Here is a 13,314-nt window from a genome sequence, read left to right on the forward strand (position 1 = left end):
ATAGCCAGTGTTCGTATGCCATTGAGTGGAAAAGTTGCTTCAAATCCATTTAATTCCTGATGGCTGCCCAAGGCAATCAGTACACCCGCCACATCTACAAATAATCCTGGTAAATGGAGCCGCTCCATATTGTGGAGCTGCAGCAGTGGTCGGTAACACATCCAGTGCTGGCTTGACAGTCTACAGACGTTGGAATGAAGTCGCCAGCTTTAAAGGCTGCTCTCAAGTTGTTTGCAAGAATTAAAAACCACTTCTGACTCCAGCGTGAGCAGCTTTGGGTCACCTCCTAGTGGTACTTCTAGCTGTGATTGAGAAATGATTTACAAGAGAAGATTGCAGTAGTGCTGTCTCGTCTCTATTTGCTTCCAGTCATTGGCGTTTACATGTTGCTGGACAATTTGGGAATGGTGGAAGGGAAAAAGGTGATGCTGCTTTTCATTTAGAAAGGAGTGCTATGTGAGCTGAGCTAACTGCAGCTTATTTATTCCGAGTAACACCGATAGTGCTACCTTGGGAGGGTTCATACCTTTGGTTGAACTGAAGCAAATAAAGACAAAGCAGAAAGAAATCTAATATTTACCAACCCCCTTAAAGTCTTTATTGTATGGAGAGGAAAGTGCATGGTTTGAATAGAAAACAATAAACCTCCTGAAACAGAGGTGTGTGAATTCTTCTTTTTGGTTTAGTTGCCAGAGAGGGTGTGGGTAGGTTCAGAGGTGGGTTAAACCAAACTTTAATTTGTCTTTCTGAAAAAAGTCACACAACGAAGGAGGCTCCATCCCCTTCCCATCCAGCACCCAGAAAGCATAATGAAGAGTTTTTTCTACAGCCTCTAAATGGAAAGAGTTATTCCCTACTCTAAAGGGAACCTACATAACTCCAATAACTTTTAGAAATTTAAACTTAGGTGAGATCAGTCCCGCACTGGTCACCAGCCTGAGCCTCACTGACACTTGGTTTATGTGGTCAAGGTAGTGCAGCAGCAACAGGGATGGTGCAGAGCTTCCATCCTGCTCGTAGCTGGGATGGCTTCTCTGAAACATGGCATCATGGCCATGCTTTTCACGTCAGCTCTCCACCCAGTGCAGTGGAACGACTGTTACTGAATGACTTTGTGGGGCTGGCGTGGATGTGGCTCTGTGGAGATGGTAATTGCGCCAGTGGTACTGAGCATATGTCCAACAAATGCCTTGTTAAGAAGCATTTTTCTTATTAATGCAGACCAACTGCAGGGTTGGAGCTGTGGATGGAGGTTGATAAAGGGTCATGTGCTTCACTGCTGTACTTCAGTGTCTTTTATTGCCTTTATTAGGCCAGCAACAAAGTAGAAGTGGATATGGAGAAGGCAGAGAGCTTACGTGTGACAAGAGGAGACTTCTTTGCGTCTTTGGAGAATGATATCAAACCAGTAAGTAGGCACTGCCAAACTCGTGTAATAGTCACCTGGTACAGTTAATTACATGAAGTAACAGCTTCCTTCTGGGATCTTACATGCAACGGTGCACGGTGGGCTGGCGTGCTGTGTCCTGTGTTGTGGGAATGAAGGTAGGGAGCCGCTTTCTGCCCGCAGTGCTAAGGCTCTGCTTTCTACCGTTTGTTGGACGCAAGGATCATAAAAAAGAACAAATAAAGAGAGCAACTTGGAATTTCTTCTCTTTGTCCTGTGTACGCTCTCCCTTTTGGGCTAATTCGGTTAATGGGTGACAGCTTTAATATGTGGGAAGACGCTGAAGCCTCGTTTTTGAGAACTGTCTTTAAGTGGTGTGGATCCAGAACCCATTGGCAACTTGCACTGATGAGAATTTATTTGGAGAGTATATGGAAAGATGTTTCTAAATGTCCACGGTCCCAACAGCGTTCAGTCCTTCGAACTGAAATGTTGTGTGTCACCAGCGGGTCTCCCAGTACTGACTGTCTCACTTGAGCATCTTCCACAGGCTTGGTCCTGCTCACTTTGGTGATGGTTAACTCTGTTGTGTTTTTCTGATGTGATGCAAAATTTCTTGGTAAAATAAACGTTCCCTCTCTTAATACAGGCGTTTGGAACCAACCAGGAAGACTATGCAAGCTACATCATGAATGGTATTATTAAGTGGGGTGATCCAGTAACAAGGGTATTGGATGATGGGGAGCTGCTTGTTCAACAAACTAAGAACAGTGACCGCACTCCTTTGGTTAGCGTTCTTCTAGAAGGTAAGTTTAAGAAAAAAATATTATATGTATATATATAAAAACCTTAAGTGACTTCTGTAAACTATTCCTATCAGTTGCACAAGTGGTTGTCTGTTATATCCTGCAACGATACATAAAAGAAACACGTGGGAGGAAAAAAGGAGTCAGTCTCTTCCAGTTTACTTGGGTGAAATTGCTTTAGATATTAAAACTGGATTCTCAGCCTGAGATAAGTTCTGTTCTTGGAACAACGGCAAAGTGAATGTACCCAGTTAATAACCTAAACACGGATGTTTTACAGTGCGAACATCTCCATCTCTAGCTGAGTGAGTTGTCTATAAATTTTCTTTGAAGTCACCGGAGAGCTCATCAGTGTAATTAGCAGAACTCAAACAACAGTTCATCTGGGCGCATTTAGGCATCTGCTGTTAGACGGAGGTGGATTGCCCTCCATCTAGGCTGTTAGTGACGCGGAAGAGCCTAGGAAACTAGTTGCAGTATCTACGTTACGGATATTGGAGTAGAATTTGTTATTTAGCTCTTCCCTCTTTCTTTTCCTGATGTCAAAAATGTGGGTTACCACTGTTGCTTAGCAGTTTGTAGCTTTGAAATGAACCTTGAATAGATCCCCTGAGTAATGCGGTGGGCTTGTGGCCGGCGTATCGCTTGGATGCAATACCTTCTTTGCGCTCCAAGTTGATTTGTCCTGCGTGGATAGATGGGGACGTGTCTTTGGGCTCTGAATTACTCTGGTGTGAATTCAGGCAAATTACAAATTGTTTTTGTTGATATTTACCTGGCATTCATGCTGTCGACTTGTTTACCACAGCACCTGCAGAAATCAGAGTTAGAAATGACATACACATAGTTCAAGAAGGTTCTCCAAAATGCAAACATGTGCTGGCTCTGATGCAGTCCCGGTCCCACAGAATGTGTAACGCCCTCTTTTGTGTTGCTTTCGTGGCAAATCGGTCTGCGCGCGCTCGGAGTTGCATCATTTCCTTCACGGGGAGGGCTGGATTGCACTAGGAGTTAGCACGTGCCTTCAGCAAGCAGAAGAAAAGGTCATTTCAAAATGCAGATACCTCTCAATGAGATTATAAACGTACTTAAAATATCCGTGCTGAGCCTTACCAGACCTGGTCTCTCCCTTGTCTTTTCATTACGCTTGCCCTTTGTTTCAGGTCCCCCCCACAGTGGGAAAACTGCATTAGCAGCAAAAATAGCAGAAGAATCCAATTTTCCCTTTATCAAGATCTGTTCTCCTGATAAGATGATCGGATTTTCTGAAACAGCCAAGTGCCAGGCTATGAAGAAGGTACTTGTGCATCCTTCTCTTTCGCTTGATTGCAATCCAATTCTACGTTCTCTAGTGGGCAGGGAAGTGAATTACCCTTGGGACTGTGTTTTCTGCTCTCTGTAGGTCCTAAATTCCCATGTGTTTATTTATGAAGTTGAATGGATGTTTTTGTGGTGCTGACATGAAGTAACTCAGGGAAAATTTCAAGGCTCTGTCGCAGTTGGGTTTGATACGTAACCGTGACTGACAGTGGGACAAAACACCTGGTCGGGGATGAGCAGAGACGAAGGCAGGAAGGGCTTTAGGGTCACACTTGGGTAGAATAGGTCCTGCCTGGAGGAGGTTGGGAACAGTTTTGAGGTGGTAATGTTTAGTTAAATGAGTTTTAACAACTTGGGGAGCAGGTGGAATGCAAACAACTTGAACATCTTAAATTGTTTCAAGTAGCCAGGAGGAGGGAAGGAAGGAGATTTCGTTTAGTGAAGCAAGGCAGCGCTGATCCTTCTAGCGGGATGATACTGAACGAAGCACGGGAACGAAAAGTTACTCTGAGATCAGTTTGTTGCAGGATTGCATCGCTTCTAAGAGAAGCAACGTGCTCGTAGCTGGAAGCCCAGTTTCTCATTTAAAAAGGAGCCTTTTGGACTTGAGTTGCGGTGCTGGATGCCGGAGGCAGGCTGCAGTTCCACTGCCATTCTTAGTGCTGCTCACAGTTTAAATCCAAAGCCCCGCAGGATGCTGCTTTGCTGCTCCGTAGAGGGTGGTGCGGAGGCTCGATCCGTCCCCGAGTAGGTCTGTTCTCCCTGCAGTATGCTGTTAAGGAAAGTAACTAATATCCAGCCTGGATAGAAAAGCTTCATCATTGCATTACAATTGCGGGGGATTTGTGTGCGTACTGTTACATTATCAGTATTGCCCCAGCCCCAAAACACAGAGGAATGGTGCTCTGTTTAATGTCCGTTGCTTACAATTCAGCACAGGGCAGATGGCTTTTTTGCAAAGCGCGTGGGGTAAATGAGCAAAACTGAGCTCTGAATTTGTTGAGATAGCAGTGTTTTACTATATGCATCTAGAGTCTAGTCTCTCCGTGCTTATCGTTTTCATTCTCTGTTTCTTCTTCTAAATACTGCTGTGTTTAGCTAAAAACATGTCAACAGGTCCTATCATGACTATTGTAGTTTTGCGGCTGAGGTTTAACGATGAGTCATTTTGCTGTATTTTAGATCTTTGATGATGCGTACAAGTCCCAACTCAGCTGTGTTGTCGTGGATGACATTGAGAGACTTCTAGGTGAGTTAGGACAACGAGAGCGAGCTGTGTTATCTGCTGCACAGAAATACTGAAATATTTGCAATATCGAAATACTGCAAACTGGAAATGATCTGGAACCGTTTACTTCGGGCGCCTTGAACCGGTTTTGATACCGTGAAGAGGCTTAAATGTGTGTTTGCATTTCTCGTTTCAGATTATGTCCCGATTGGACCACGGTTCTCTAACCTGGTGTTGCAAGCCCTCCTTGTACTGCTAAAGAAGGCCCCCCCTCAGGTAAGAAAGGAACCGAGGGGTGAGATGCTCCATTCCTACACTAATTTTGACAGTGGAGGGCTTTGTGCCTCGCTGATAGCTGCTGTGCTGCCGGTGGTATTAGTGCTATTGTCTCTGATTCAGGCAAGTTAATCCCAGCCTGCTGCTCTTCATTCGGTTAGACATTTCTGGGATAACCACAGAGGGATTCAGCTTTAATTATCTAATTACTTAAGGCTGAATCTTCTGCAGTTAGCTCTAGAAATATGCACTAAGGAAACAAGTTTAACCTTCACCGTGTAAACTTAAACGTGCCAGCTGTCTGCTTTCTGATTAACTAAGAACTGTTTTGGCCGGATCAATCCCCAACTCAACCACGGGCTCCCTCCTTACGTGGAAATCGATTTCTAAGTAACGTGTGATTGTGGATGTCAGGGGTTTAATTTGCTCTTAACTTGAAATTATCAGGTGTTAATTACAAGGGGTGAGGAGAGCTTAAGATCTTACATCTCATGCTGATCCCGTCTATTTGCACTTTGTGGCTTGATGAGGTTTAAGAACTTCACAAGTGATAACGTCTCCGAAGCTTGCACTGAGTGAGACAGACAGGGACTCTTTTTTTTTTGTTTTGTTTTTTTTTGTTTGTTTGTTTGTTTGCCATTTTTCCCGTCATTTGCTGGAATTCTGCTGCATGTGTGAAAATATCTGCACGAATAAATAACGTACTAACAGGAAAACCTTGAAGTTGGTGTCAGGAAAAAGCAGAGAAGCATAGCCTGGATGAACTCAATTTTTTTTGTCATTTTTAATATCCTGGAAACAGTAACCTATGCATGAGTATTATTTTCATTAGAGAGTTCGGTGAAAACACCTTTCAAATGTGGAACTTTGAACTAAATTGTAGTGCCACAGGCCCTGAAATTCCCCTTGTGACTGTCAACCTGGGAGAACAAAGATTTATCCTGGGGACCTTTCTATGCCATGTACAGTCTCTAACATAAAACTTGGATTGTGTTATCGCCCGCGTTAGAACAGAAAGGCTGCAACAGCACAACCATTTTCGATTGTTGTAATCTCCTTGTAATCATTGACCTATTGCTGGGTATTTCCACCGTACTGGGAAACAATTGTTCCCAGAATCTAACAGGGGAAAACAGAGGGTGATTTGGTTCAGTTGTCGAAAGAACTTAAAATACCACATTGTCCGTTTTATCGTTGCGGCCTCTGAATGCATTTTGCTGCTTAGATGCACTTTTGTTGGCACCCACGTCTCCCTGAAAGCAGGATGCAGGGCTTGAAGCTCTCAGATATTTTCCAAGTTTATGCATGTTGCTGGAGATTTGTACTTTGCAATGTTTGAAATGCCCTTGAGGCTGGAAGACTTTGGGTTGACAGCCAATATTATGGTGACTTAAGCCATAAATTGTTGGAGGGTAAAGAGAGAGAGAGAGTTTTCTGAGGAAATGTCACTGTTTGATTGATGATGTGGTGGGTTTCCCCCCTCCCCCCCCCCCAATTTTTTTTTCTCTCTTGTGTCCACTATTGGCTACTGTGGAAATGAGGACACTGGGTTATACGGAGCCTTTGGGCTGACCTGGTTCAGCAGCTCTGCTGATTGGGTTCTTCCTGGCCTGCTTGTTCCTTCCGAGTTCCCTGTGATAGTCATGGCACGTGGGGATTTTTATTTATTTATTTTTTTTGCATTAAAAAAACCAACAGCACGTAAGAGGCAGAGTCATCCAGGAAAAGGTCTTTTCTGCTGTGAGTGTTAACTGTGAAAAAGAGTGAATTTGGGCACAGAGACTCTGGGGGTTTTTAAGCTCAAGCGAGAAACCCACGAGGGAGGTAATACTGCCGGTTAATCAATGCCCTTCCAAGTTCCCTCTGCGATGAGTAGTTCCCTTGGGGAGCAATTTATTTGGAAGTAATGGCTGGTTTCGGGGCTTTTGTTGTAATTTGAGATGCAGCTACATGCTTTAAATGTCCAGGAGTAGCATCGGTGATGCTAACCTGTTCCACGAGGCCAAACCAACACCAATTTCTGTGGGATTGGGATTGTGGTTTACGTTCATTCCTCAGAAAAACGGAGTGTCCTGGGACGTGCCAGGCATATCCCTGTGCCGAGAGAAATCGTTGGCAAAGTGCTGGGGAGGCAATACCTGTTCTCCATTGCTGTCGGGTACGCTCTTGACCTATTCAGTGGTCAGAGGGACCCGAAATACAGAGCCGATTTGAAAAGTTTAGGAACAGGGACTGGCGAAGCGGTTGACGCAGCACACGAGGAGGGAGTGGGAAGCAGAGAGCGCATTTTGGCGGCGCAGCTCCACGGTTCCCATCTTTGTGGCCCAGATTATGTATTCACCCGGTGTTGTCACATCACTTGCAGAGAGTATACTTAATGTGCAGGCGGCTTCCTACAGTTACTGTAGGCTACGTGTGTAAGAGGAGCATTTCTGGGATGAAATCTTATTAATTATGCATTGAGGTGTGTGTCTCTGTTGAATTGGTTTATGAAAGCTGCCTCCCAGACTCCCCTCTTCCTATTGAGGCTGTATGATTTTAACGTGGGGTGGGAAGGGCAAATCCTCGAAGCTTCTGGTTTCCTGGGCTTTCTGGCTTGTTTGTACTTTGCAGAAGTTTTGGGAGTAAACACGTTAAAGAAACTAGAAACATCTCTGAGTTTGCTTTAAATTCCCGGTCACAGCTCATGCTTGTTCCACTCAGCAACGCTTAAATAGTGGTATCTGTTACTCCTAGCTCAAGAAGACTGAAAAACATTACATTTTGTTTAGCACCTTTTTTTAAACCAATTAAAAAGCTTTTCTAAAATGGATTGAAGAGAAGAAAATAAACCATGTTCTCTTGGGTCTTTATTTCAATGGAGTTTCCCTGTGTTGTGCAGGAGAAGAGGCTGGGGGGGGATAGAAAGACTGAAAAGGACTGTCGCAGCAGGGAGCCAAGCGGGAGAAAAGGACTTCTCTGAGAACTAAGCAGCAGCAGCTCCGCAAGCCGAAGCTGCTTCATCTACATGCAGAGTCACACAAGGCATGGAGACACTCACCAGCCCCACAGAGGTTTCACATGTGCTTCCCTGCTGGTTCCTGTGAAAAGCTAACAATCGGCTCAAAGGGGAAAAGACCATCGCAGCATCCCCGCGCTAAGCTGGACGTACAATTTGTGCAGTGTTATGAAAGGTCTGGCTTAGCGAGATGCTCTCGACCACTCTCGTGGATGCCCTTCCGCTGCTCCCGGAGGCCCCTGGCCCCTCTCCGCTCCGGGACGCTGGAGCCTTTTGCCGGTTTATGAAAGTTAACGGGAGGGGAAAAGGGGGGAATAATCTCCTTGTTTGGTATAATCCCAGATGCATTCCTGATCCCACGTCACTTGGTGTGAGTTGGAAGCAACTCCAATCAACGGTGTCATTATGTTTATACTTGTAAACCCAGGGAATTGTGTTTTCTCCCATTACGCATGAAGAATTGTTGCAACCCCAAAACACGCGCAGGAAGGTATACAAGGGTCCAAAGTTGAGCGAAGAGCTGGTGGGTGACTGACCGAGGCACCTCGGGGTCCACCAGTGCTTGGTTATAGCATACGCCAAGCTCCCCTCAGCTCCCCTTGCATAGGGCTGGTTAGATTTCCTGAAATTTGGTGATTTCATACTCCCCTGATGCGTTGAGGCTCCATTTGCTCGTAGCAGAGTCTCTGTAATTCTCTTATGTTCTAGTTTGTCTTCAGCAGTCAGTGCAATAATGCGGTGCCCGTCAGGAGGTGAACACTCTGTTAGAGGAATCAATCTCATCATGCATGAAAATGTGGTCGTTGTTTTAAAACTAATTCCTCCTTTGAGCTTTGAATCCCGTAGTTATCTGCATGATTATATGCTCTATTCAGATAAAATCCCCTTTGTAGAGAGGTGAAATCTGGGGTTACCTCGATTCTAGAAGGCAGTGGGGCAAGACGCGCACCTCTACTGGGTATCCCTCTGTCAGTAGAGAGGGATCTTGGGCTCCCAACTGGGGCACTCGCTTCACCTAAAAATGGGCAGGATGAGCCCAGATTGAAGTGAGGTGCCCGTATCTAGTCTCTGTTGATGGAGTAAAACTGCCCCTGCTAACGAGCCTGACACCAAATGATCTTAAGCTGTTTGAAAAGCCAAGTTCCTACTTATTTGGTAGTTATTCTTGTTATACCTGATTTTTGGAAATTCAGCTTGAACCCTGATCTTCCATGGCCTGACCGCACGGCAGGTTGCCTTTGCGATGGCGGCTGTAGAAACGAAGGATCAAAAATGTGACGATTTCAGAAAATGGGGGTACTTCAGTGGCACGGCTCACACCAGCAAGAATGAATCCAGCAGTGTCGCCGCAGAGCAGTTGACCGAGGGCGGCTTTTTCCATTTGGCTCGACGGCTTTTCGTGCTTTTGTGGTATCGCCTGGGGCAAAACGTTTCTTACTTGTAGGTTTTCCACTTGTATGCTGAGCGAGTTGCCTGAAACTTTGAAAAGTACAAGGGACTCCTGACACTTCATTTTCTTTTAGTAATTGATACAGCAGAGATTAGGCTTGTTTTACCGTAACTGTTTTTCCATGGGGGTCAAGTTTAAAGGTAGCAAGTTGAAGCGCATAGCTTCTTTTTGAAGAAAGCAGGGGGGGGAAGAAAAATCAGTATATTTTGAGTGGAACTGTTAAAAAAAAAAAAAAAAAAAATTGAATCACTGTTTTTCAGAGTAGCCATGTGTTCGGGGGGGGGGTTTCAACCATTCAGCTGTCAGTGGTTTGGGGTCCTGAGCAGGGGGATCCCTACAGAGAAACCTAAAAATTGCCAGTGGATCTGATCTCTATTAACTTGTCCTGTGTCTTTTGAACCTCATTAAGCTTTTGCCCCTCTTAGTGCCGTGGTTGCTTGAGTTCAACTGACCTGTACAGTGAAAACAAACATCCTTTTGTTCCACTTAGAACTGATGCTCGATAACTTCATGTCCTGCTCTTTTGTTCTTATTTTGAGAAGCAGCGGTTTTTCCCCTCATCTCCTCCACACTGTCTATGATTTTATATATTTGTCTCTCTACCGCCATCAATTTACCAATTTAGGGAAGTTATTCCGTATTTCTGACTACCCCCATCGCTTTCCTCTGATTTCTCCAACTCAGTGATGTATTTGAAATTGTATTTGAAACGCAGAGTGTCTTAAGGAGCACCCTGTGTTCCTAAGGTAGAAAAATGACTTTTGTTTTACTCTTCCCGTTCTAAAAATGTTTGGGTGTTTGCGTTTTGAGTAAGGTTTAGCACTGAGCTGCTGTTTGCACAGAACTTGCCACAATGACTGATTCCAGTGGCTTTTCTAAATGGTAATGAGGCATTTAGAGTCATTTTTGTGTGTGTAGTGATTGTCCGCTGGCCTGATTTACAGCAAGTTTGGGATCCAGCTGACTAAATGTGGCTGTCAGCGGTTTGGTTTTCTACGACTGAACTGGTTGTTTAGCAAATAGTTTGCTGGATGAGTCCAGAGTGTAGGCAGCTTTTCTGGAAGGAGGTATGTTTCGTCTGGGCTCCATTAACGTCGAAGGAACTGCAGATCATGAGATCATGGGTGGACCTCTGAAGTTAGAGGAGGTAAAACTTTTCTCACTAATTGCATTTGGTGCCGCTTACGTCCTTTCCTGGTGAGACTTTTTAGTCTCTGATGGAACTAGACTCTGTTTTTTATTGCAGTCAAGCATGGACTTCTTCGGTGCAGAAGTTGCTCAGGTAGCGTCCTGCAAGCCGTTAGGCTGCAACTGGTTATTCCCTTGAGTGTTATCTTATCTGCTGTGCCAGGCACTCCACACATGCTGTTAGCTGTATCTTGGGAACAGAATGAGCGTTTTTTTTTCCTCCTAAAATGCTCCTATTTCATGGGAAACTGTTTAACACAATCCCTTTCCCAAGATGTTCTGGATTTTGAGAGCTGCAGACAATAATAATGTCCCCCGCTCCCGATTTCCCTTTTATCCTGACCCATAGGCTCTCAGTTGGCTCTTTATCCATCCCTAGGCTGAGCTCCATGCGTTCCAGCTGCTCCTTCACATATAAGGCAACACCACCTCCTCGTTTCCCTTACCCGTCTCTCCTGAAGAGCTCGTAGCCTTCCATGCCAACACTCCAGTCATAGGAGCTGTCCCACCAAGTTTCTATGATGCCAATGAGATCGTAGCCTTGGAGGCGTGCACACATCACACATTGTGTCCAGTTCTGGGCCCCTCAGTTCAAGAGGGACAGAGAGCTGCTGGAGAGAGTCCAGCGTAGGGCAACTAAGATGATTAAGGGAGTGGAGCATCTCCCTTATGAGGAAAGACTGAGGGAGCTGGGTCTCGTTAGTTTGGAGAAGAGGAGACTGAGGGGTGATCTTATTAGCGTTTATAAATATATAAAGGGGGAATGTCATGAGGATGGAGCCAGGCTCTTCTCAGTAGCAACCAATGATAGGACAAGGGGTAATGGATTCAAGCTGGAACACAAGAGGTTCCACTTAAATTTGAGAAGAAACTTCTTCTCAGTGAGGGTGACAGAGCAGTGGAACAGGCTGCCCAGGGAGGTTGTGGAGTCTCCTTCTCTGGAGACATTCAAAACTCGCCTGGACGCCTTCCTGTGCAACCTCATCTAGGTGTTCCTGCTCCGACAGGGGGATTGGACTAGATGATCTTTTGAGGTCCCTTCCAATCCCTAGCATACTGTGATACTGTGATACATCTCTAGCTCCTCCTGTTTGTTCCCCATGCTCTGTGCATTTGCAGAGGCACTTCAGCCATGTTTTGGTTGAGGCTGACTTGGCTGGAGCAGCTGTAATTACTTTGTGATGCTCTCCAGGCAGCATTCCTGTGCCATGTATTAACAGTGCCTCTCCATTGGCCCCTGTTGGTCCAGGAGCTCCCGGCTCATGTACGTAAGACTTTGAGCATGCTGCAGCGTAGCCAGCACATTTTGGAGCGAATGGCTGCAGGCCCTCACCAGCACCCCGTTCCTCTATCCTTGGTACAACATCCCTTGGCTGGTCACGGGCAAACCCGATAATACCCCCTTCCCCCATTGAATTTAGTTTAAAGCCCTGTTAATGAGCCCTGCTAATTTTTGGGTGAAAACCCTTCTCCCTCTTTGAGTGAGCCAGCCCCCATCTGCTGCCAGCAGGCCTGGTGTCGCATAGGCCATTCCATTGTTGAAAAACCCAAAATTGTGGCGGTGACACTAGCCACGGAGCCACGTAGTAACAGACTGAGCTCGTCTGTTCCTTTCAGTGTGGTTGCCCACAACTGGAAGTAGGGATGAAAAAATAACCTGTGCTCCGGATCCCCTCAGTGACTGATGTCTCTTTTAATCATCCTCGCACTCCGATCTGCACATTCATCGCCCCCCACATGGAACAGGAGCAGTGGGTGGTAGTCCGAGGGGTGAACCAGGCCAGGGAGTCTCTTTGTGATGTCCCTGACCCATGCCCCGGGGAGGCACAGACTTCCCCGAGAGTGGGGTCTGCCCTACGTATCGGGCCCTCTGTCCCCCTCAGGGCTGAGTCACCCACGACTATAACCCTCCTTTTCTTCCTTGTAGAGGTCTTAATGTGGTGGGTAGCCCTTCCCGGTCCTGGCAGCTCCTGTGATGTATTAGGACTGTCAGCCTTGTTGTCCTTAGGCTGTTCTACTACACCCAGCGCCTCATACCTGTTGTACAGTGGTATGAGGGGAGGGGAGGCAGGCGAGGAGGGGGCTCGTTTGCTGCCCCTTACCACAGACTTGCCTCCAATCACCATTTTCTGGCAGGCCACTGCCTTCCGTCCCTTCAGCCCTACAGGGCAAGGAGAGGATATCTCTGTGGTCTTTTTTTATTTCCGCTGTCTGGCCCGGTCTCTGTTTCAAGGAGCTCAAGGCCTGGGACCACCAGTCTATTTCCTTCTCACTGTCCCTGATACTCCTTAGTCGCTCAACTTCCTCCCTGAGCTCTGCCACCAGGCTCAGCAGATGGTCCACTTGCTCACACCTTACACAGCCATTATTACCGCTACCACTTGCTCCCTGTGCGAGGCTGTGGCGCTCCCTGCATGCACAGCACTCAGTACAGTTTTCTGAATAAGGTCGCAGAAATTCTCCTTACAGGGCTTATCCTTCTTGTTGAGTTAGAACATATGGAATACCAGATATATCATCATTATTTGTGAGTTGAACAAAAAGCCACTGAGAACGGTGGGTTGAGGGAAATACAGAGCAACTGTGAAAGCAAAGTAAATCAGAATCGAGATGAAATTTTCTCCATCGCATCTTCTGATAGTCCCTGTCTGCATGCTGAAG

At 46.0% G+C, this 13,314-nt stretch overlaps 1 protein-coding gene across 1 annotated transcript in view; it reads left to right on the forward strand.

Annotated features, from left to right (window-relative positions):
• The window catches only part of NSF (N-ethylmaleimide sensitive factor, vesicle fusing ATPase), a gene marked incomplete at its 3' end in the record, with an annotated part of 91,453 nt that overhangs the window by 64,368 nt on the left and 13,771 nt on the right, over positions 1-13,314 (forward strand). Inside the window, exons 13-17 of the mRNA XM_082495100.1 lie at positions 1,313-1,408; positions 2,037-2,193; positions 3,357-3,490; positions 4,696-4,762; positions 4,938-5,017. Coding sequence (XP_082351226.1) covers positions 1,313-1,408; positions 2,037-2,193; positions 3,357-3,490; positions 4,696-4,762; positions 4,938-5,017 — 534 coding nt within the window. The remainder of the gene's footprint in view (positions 1-1,312; positions 1,409-2,036; positions 2,194-3,356; positions 3,491-4,695; positions 4,763-4,937; positions 5,018-13,314) is intronic.

The sequence above is a fragment of the Vanellus vanellus genome (genome assembly GCF_965231255.1).
Source record: "Vanellus vanellus genome assembly, chromosome: 24".
Classification (NCBI taxonomy): domain Eukaryota; kingdom Metazoa; phylum Chordata; class Aves; order Charadriiformes; family Charadriidae; genus Vanellus; species Vanellus vanellus.